Source organism: Dicentrarchus labrax, unplaced genomic scaffold (genome assembly GCF_905237075.1).
Source record: "Dicentrarchus labrax unplaced genomic scaffold, dlabrax2021, whole genome shotgun sequence".
NCBI lineage: Eukaryota > Metazoa > Chordata > Actinopteri > Moronidae > Dicentrarchus > Dicentrarchus labrax.
In genome coordinates this window covers 15,722,401-15,729,900 of record NW_026136707.1, presented here as the reverse complement: position 1 = coordinate 15,729,900, position 7,500 = coordinate 15,722,401, and the positions used below count along the sequence as shown (strand labels likewise).

Below are 7,500 nucleotides of genomic sequence, written 5' to 3'. Positions count from 1 at the left end.
ACTATCGGGTCCAGAGACTTTGACAGTTTGTTTTTATCTTCTCAGAAATGAACCATTCTGTTGGTATTTACATGAGGCCTCTGGTTCTAATACTGATTGATTCATTAAACATAAAGATAACAGGGTTCCCGGATAGCTCACCTGTTAAAGCTGGTGCCCCATGTACCAAGGCTGGGTCCTTGCTGCAGCGGCCCAGGGTTCAAATCAGACCTGCAGCCCTTTGCTGCGTGTCATCCTGTCCTTATTTTAGTCTTGGAGTAAATATATTTAATGTAGAGTTTGTGGTTCAACATCAGCTTCAAGGTGAAGCTGGGTTCATATTTGTGCTTGTTTTATGTCGTCTGGTTTGTGACCAAAATACTGTATTTCCAGATGGTAGAACTTGTTTTATTTCTGCTTAAAGTTTATTCTGCTCTGAGGATTTCTCTCCGTTCATCAGCTGCTTTATCTGTTCTTACCAGAGGTTGGACTCCTAAACTACCAAGTGATCATTCTGATTGACAGCTCAGTGCTTCAAGTACTTCTTGCTTATTTATATGGCTGACATTAGTGGATTAAGTGATATTTGATATAACATTAAACCAGCAGCCATATTTATAATGAATGAATTTATTCATTTATTGATTTAAAAAGACCAAATATAGCAAAACTGAGCAAAACCATATTATTGAACTATTTTATGATCTTTTATAGTTTGAGAACATAAAGCTTAAAGTGAGTGATTAATTTAGATGGAGGTGAATAAAGTGTCGCTCTGTGATTCACAGCTGTGATTGGTCACAATGCTCATTGTTAACAGTAAAGTTTGAAGAGTCAAAGTGCTTCATTTGGCAGTACACTGAGTTTCACTGAGATGTTTATTATAGAATTATTATAGAATCACTTTAGGTCTACAACAATGATTAATGAAAATATGAAAAAATAATAACTGTTATTCATTTTCTTTGTTAAAATCACAGAGCACCGCTCACGAGAGAGACTGGAGAATGCTGAATACAAGAAGAAGAATTTGAGCCTGAGCAGTGAGTAAAGATTGGCGGTTGCATCAGGGCCAAAATAGGAATTAAAGAATGATTTATTTCTTTATATTGAAGGTTTAGGATGTTCAGTGTGTTTGGTGGTCGACCTCAGGGTAACATTGAACATTAGCTCTTTTAAAGAGATCCAACAATACTGCAGTGAAGAAGACCCATCGCAGGTTTTGCTGTTTTACTCTGAAACAAAAGAGTCATAGCGTGTAACACAGCAGCGTCTGCGTCCATCGGCTCCCCCATTTTAAACAGACATCAGTTCAGCTCATTTCTACGTCCACTACCGGATTAACAGCAGAACAACAATGCCCCCTCTTTAGTGTTTTATACAGAACGGTGAGGTGGAATAACAGAAACATTCTCACCTTGAACACACCGTATAAAAGAGACTGCTGAGAGTCATCTGTAAACTAATAATCTCATCTGTAAACTAATAATCTTATCTGTAAACTAATAATCTCATCATCTGTAAACTAATAATCTCATCATCTGTAAACTAATAATCTCATCATCTGTAAACTAATAATCTGTAAACTAATAATCTCATCTGTAAACTAATAAACTCATCTGTAAACTAATAATCTCATCATCTGTAAACTAATAATCTCTGAAAAATTATACAAACATTTAAATCTTTTTGGGAGGCAGCATGTGTCCAACATCAGAGAACTAAATTATGTTTCAACATTATCTTAGAAAAAAAAAAGAAAAGGCACCAGGTCAATTGGAAAATGTAAGAGTCAGTTTCGGTCTACAACAATGATTAATGAAAATGTTTTTAAAAAATATCTGTCATTCATTTTATTATCATTTTCTTTTGTTTAAAACCACAGAGCGCCACCAGAGAGAGGATGAAGAGTCTGTGAAGCTACAGATTGGTGAGTACAGACAGAGAGGCAGTTGTAGCAGGGCCAAAGTTACATCTTTTAATTTTTTTTTATCAGGAATTGGGGAAAAAGATAATCTGAGGATGAGGACAGGATGTTATTTGATGTTTATTTAGGTCTTGCAGTGAGTGAATATATTTAATGTAGAGTTTGTGGTTCAACATCAGCTTCAAGGTGAAGCTGGGTTCATATTTGTGCTTGTTTTATGTCGTCTGGTTTGTGAGCAAAATACTGTATTTCCAGATGGTAGAACTTGTTTTATTTCTGCTTAAAGTTTATTCTGCTCTGAGGATTTCTCTCCGTTCATCAGCTGCTTTATCTGTTCTTACCAGAGGTTGGACTCCTAAACTACCAAGTGATCATTCTGATTGACAGCTCAGTGCTTCAAGTACTTCTTGCTTATTTATATGGCTGACATTAGTGGATTAAGTGATATTTGATATAACATTAAACCAGCAGCCATATTTATAATGAATTAATGTATTAGTTTATTGATTTAAAAAGACCAAAGATTGCTAAACTGAGCAAAACCATATTATTGAACTATTTTATGATCTTTTATAGTTTGAGAACATAAAGCTTAAAGTGAGTGATTAATTTAGATGGAGGTGAATAAAGTGTTGCTCTGTGATTCACAGCTGTGATTGGTCACAATGCTCATTGTTAACAGTAAAGTTTGAAGAGTCAAAGTGCTTCATTTGGTAGTACAGTGAGTTTCACTGAGATGTTTATTATAGAATTATTATAGAATCACTTTAGGTCTACAACAATGATTAATGAAAATGTAAAAATAATAACTGTTATTTATTTTCATGTAATTTTTTTGTCAAAACCACAGACAACCACAGCGGAGAGACTGAGCTGCAGAACACTCTAAATGAGGAGGAGAGTTTCAGGCTAAGTGGTGAGTGTAGATTATATTTTGGATGCTGGCGTACACAGTCTGACCTTAGTTACTGGTAAGAAAAACTGCAGCTACTCCAGAGAATTATGTTTTCCTTCTTTATTAATTCCTCACATGAACAACATACAGGATGTGTCTTGTTGTGGTTTCCTGAATTATAGAAATAAATAAATAGCAAATATATTATTATGTTAACGAAATAAAACAATATGACTTTACAATGTCATACACAGCAAATAAACGTAAATATCGCCGGGTGCAGAGCCCGTCCGCAATATTAAACACACAAACAATATTATATGTCTAGAACATATATAAGGGAATTCGAACATATTAACCGGACTCTGGTAATGTACAAAACCTGTGTGTGCGTCAGTACTTTTACAACATAGCGGCTCACATAACAATAAACAGTGAATATAAACTTACTCTGCACTCACGCACAACGGACACAAGTTATTTGGCTCTGCTCAACGCTGTCCTAACAGAGAAGGAGGTGTGCAGCACTCGACAGGTCGGGACGGTTTTGACGTTCCTTCGGGACAACTCGGGTCCTTCCGGTTGCGATTGGTTCTTCCTGTACACAGCAGAGCAGGGAAGTTTGCACAGTGATTAAAGGGCCAATATAGGAATTAAAAAATGATTTATTTCTTTATATTGAAGGTTTAGGATGTTCAGTGTGTTTGGTGGTCGACCTCAGGGTAACATTGAACATTAGCTCTTTTTAAAGAGATCCAACAATACTGCAGTGAAGAAGACCCATCGCAGGTTTTGCTGTTTTACTCTGAAACAAAAGAGTCATAGCGTGTAACACAGCAGCGTCTGCGTCCATCGGCTCCCCCATTTTAAACAGACATCAGTTCAGCTCATTTCTACCTCCACTACCGGATTAACAGCAGAACAACAATGCCCCCTCTTTAGTGTTTTCTACAGAACGGTGAGGTGGAATAACAGAAACATTCTCACCTTGAACACACCGTATAAAAGAGGCTGCTGAGAGTCATCTGTAAACTAATAATCTCATCTGTAAACTAATAATCTCATCTGTAAACTAATAATCTCATCTGTAAACTAATAATCTCACCATCTGCAGACTAATAATCTCATCTGTAAACTAATAATCTCATCTGCAAACTAATAATCTCATCTGTAAACTAATAATCTCATCATCTGTAAACTAATAATCTCATCTGTAAACTAATAATCTCACCATCTGCAGACTAATAATCTCATCTGTAAACTAATAATCTCACCATCTGTAAACTAATAATCTCATCTGTAAACTAATAATCTCATCTGTAAACTAATAATCTCATCATCTGTAAACTAATAATCTCATCTGTAAACTAATACTCTCATAATCTGCAAACTAATAATCTCATCATCTGTAAACTAATAATCTCATCATATGTAAACTAATAATCTATGAAAAATGTTACAAACATTTAAATCCTTTTGGGAGGCAGCATCTGTCCAACATCAGAGAACTAAATTATGTTTATAACATTATCTTAGAAAAAAAAAGAAAAGGCACCAGGTCAATTGGTAAATGTAGAATCACTTACAGGTGAACAGTGATTAATGAAAATGGTAAAAACAAATAACCGTTATTTATTTCCATGTAATTGTTTTGACATAGAGCTCCAGCAGAGAGAGGATGAAGAGTCTGTGAAGCTACAGAACGGTGAGTACAGACAGAGAGAGGCAGTTGTATCAGGACCAATGTTACATATATTAATTTATTTTATCAGGAATTGGGGAAGAAGATAATCTGAGGATGAGGACAGGATGTTATCTGATGTTTATTTAGTTCTTGCAGTGACTGAATATATTTAATGTAGAGTTTGTGGTTCAACATCAGCTTCAAGGTGAAGCTGGGTTCATATTTGTGCTTTTTTATGTTGTCTGGTTTGTGACCAAAATACTGTATTTCCAGATGGTAGAACTTGTTTTATTTCTGCTTAAAGTTTATTCTGCTCTGAGGATTTCTCTCCGTTCATCAGCTGCTTTATCTGTTCTAAGCACTGAGTGAGGTGATGGAGTCCACACCCAATCTGTCTGTGAGGGACAACAAAATCTTTTCTGTGTAAAATGAAAGTTGACTTTATGTAATATATACTGTTCTTTTATTCTCTGCAGGTTCTCCTCTGCTGGGACAAGATCCAAACAGTTCTTCTAACGGTTCTTCAGAGTAAAAGAAGTTAGCTGTTTGATCCTCTGGTGGCTGCTGTCAGAACAACAGATCCCTCGTTTCAATTCATAATATTAGGTCCATATTGTATTTATTATTTTATAAGCACGTGAATATTTTATTGATTGTGTGAATATTTTTTTGTATTTTTTTGTGAAATGAATGTATTTTTACTGTTTATAAGAGTTTTATACTATTTTCATCATGGTGCAGAGCAAGAATCTTCTATACTCAATGATTGAGCATTAAATCTCATTAATGCTGTAATAATGTGCAATGAAGACCAGTCAGTATATATTTTATATTTTATTATAAGCTAGAGTTTTCCTTGTTTGTGCCTTGTTGTGTTGTTCACTGTAATGTGTGTGTTTAATATTTAAGTCTGTTTATTTGCACTGAAAGTTTCCTTGTTGATGAGATATTCTTCCAATCAGTGAGTTAATGTTGTTAAGTTGTCTTTTCTTCCTCATGTGGTTCTTTGTTATTGGAGCAGCTAGTTAGCTGCAGTTAGCATCTTCTGTGCTGCTTCAATGTGCCTTGTTGTTTGTTCACTAATATATTCTGACTGAATATGTATTATTGATGCTGACTGTCATTACAGATAGTGAGCATACACACTGTGTTATAGAAGATTGTTTGTGTTTGAAATAATAAAATATGATTGGACCAAACCAGCTGTGATGTCACAGAGTTTCCTTGTTGATTAAATATTCTTCCAATCAGTGAGTTAATGTTGTTAAGTTGTCTTTTCTTCCTCATGTGGTTCTTTGTTATTGGAGCAGCTAGTTAGCTGGTGACGTAGCGACAGCACACTGCTACAAACTCTACATCTGTCTACCATCACTTCCTGTTGCTACTGTGGACATTAAAGTGTCCTAAATAATAATGAGACATTACAATCATCATGTTTAAACTTTTGTCTCCAATCGTTTGAATAAAACAAACTTTCCTGATGGATGACGGGATGCTTTTATTTTGAAGGAAATCAGAGTGATTATTGATCTGCTGCAGCAGCTGTTTTTGATACTTAAGTCTTACTAAAGACTCTTTGAACACAAACCAACTGGATTTAACATTTACACTTTATTTAATAACCTGAATTAAGTAGATATTTGTGTGGACTGTGGTTGAGAATCACTTCCTTTGGTACTCGGATACTTTCAGAGCCGGTCCTAACCTTCCTGGGGCCCTCAGCCAAAGTCCTCAAAATGTCTGCATTCAAACTGGAACAGTGAATACTATTTATACTGCGGGTTGACTGAATACTTGGTTATTATTTACTGAGAGATCTGCATCCATATTGCTCAGGATGTCCAGCTAATCAACATTTAGATTCAATATTTAATCAATAGTCAATGTATCGCTTAAAACGATGTGTTCCTGATTACCATCATGTCCATATTAACAACAGACACATCCTCCTCCTCCTCTTCCTCTGCACTGTGGATTAATGTGGACATTAAAAGACACACATTATTGTTCCAGCAGTCTGTTTGTATATATGTGGAGGGAAAGAACTGAAGTATCAGTCGTTGTGAGACCAGAGTTACAAGAAGGGAGAAGAGTGTTTTATTATGAAAGTAGAACTTATTAACTGACTCATTAATCATTTACAACCATTGAAAAACAGATTCATAGACAATATAATCTATTGTAAAACTGGAGACGCTCTGAAAGCTGCAGTGGCATCAAACACTTTTAAACAGCGCGACTTCAGGTGGTAAATGGCACAATAACTGTGTGCCGATGTCCTTTCAGGTCCAAAACCTCCACTCACAACCCAAACTGTGGGATCACCTCTCTTCTGTTCATCCAGCAGCAGCAGTGTTGACGGATTGACCACCAGAACAAACCGCTGCGGACACAATCCACGAGAGGACTCTGCTGCTGATTGTTGGACAGGTTCAGAACAGTAAAAACAGCTGATGTCAAAGCGTCCAACACGTCTCATATTAGTACGATTAATGTCATTTACAGCATTAACGTCCATTTGTGGCCTCAGCGGCTGCTAAATACTGGCTGTTAACCCGTAATGACGACACCCAAGTAGGGTCAAAGGTCGAGTGTTCAGTGACGAGGTAATCACGCTGTGAAATAGAAACATTTGATTAATACAAAATATAACGTTCCCACCTGTTTGAAACCTTGTAGCAGCTGATAATAATGTCCCATATTAAACATGAATTTAAACTGTACTGGATCACCTTTACACTTTACTCCTTCAGGGAGGAAACACTGAATAATGATATTTAATAATAATGGAACAAGGTTACTATTGAAGACATCAGTGGATAATGTTACCACCACAGTTAGAGTAGCAACGATTGCATAACGTAATATCACTTATTACGATCTTATTCCCCGACATCATCAGCTGCTACAAACCTCCAACCAGAGCTGAACCCTCCAGAGAGCTCTGCAACCCTGGAGACCTGGACCTCCATCCACAGGCGTCTGCGTGGTGCTGCCACTTTACCAAACCATGAA

The 7,500-nt window shown here is 36.3% G+C and overlaps 1 protein-coding gene and 1 long non-coding RNA gene across 9 annotated transcripts in view; one reads left to right on the top strand and one right to left on the bottom strand.

Annotated features, from left to right (window-relative positions):
- Positions 1-4,189, bottom strand: part of LOC127367418 (uncharacterized) — a 16,820-nt gene extending 12,631 nt beyond the window's left edge. For both annotated transcript variants that reach the window (XR_007885472.1, XR_007885471.1), the window contains exon 1: positions 4,076-4,189. This is a non-coding gene — a long non-coding RNA (uncharacterized LOC127367418). The remainder of the gene's footprint in view (positions 1-4,075) is intronic.
- The window catches only part of LOC127367410 (butyrophilin subfamily 2 member A1-like), a 45,859-nt gene extending 39,893 nt beyond the window's left edge, over positions 1-5,966 (top strand). For 5 of the 7 annotated variants that reach the window (XM_051407210.1, XM_051407214.1, XM_051407213.1 and 2 more), the window contains 5 exons: positions 960-1,022; positions 1,865-1,909; positions 2,757-2,822; positions 4,462-4,506; positions 4,962-5,966. In XM_051407210.1, coding sequence (XP_051263170.1) covers positions 960-1,022; positions 1,865-1,909; positions 2,757-2,822; positions 4,462-4,506; positions 4,962-5,017 — 275 coding nt within the window. In that variant the 3' untranslated portion in view covers positions 5,018-5,966. The remainder of the gene's footprint in view (positions 1-959; positions 1,023-1,864; positions 1,910-2,756; positions 2,823-4,461; positions 4,507-4,961) is intronic. The other 2 variants (XM_051407216.1, XM_051407212.1) reach the window with 2 other exon arrangements.
- Positions 5,967-7,500: the final 1,534 nt, after the last annotated feature.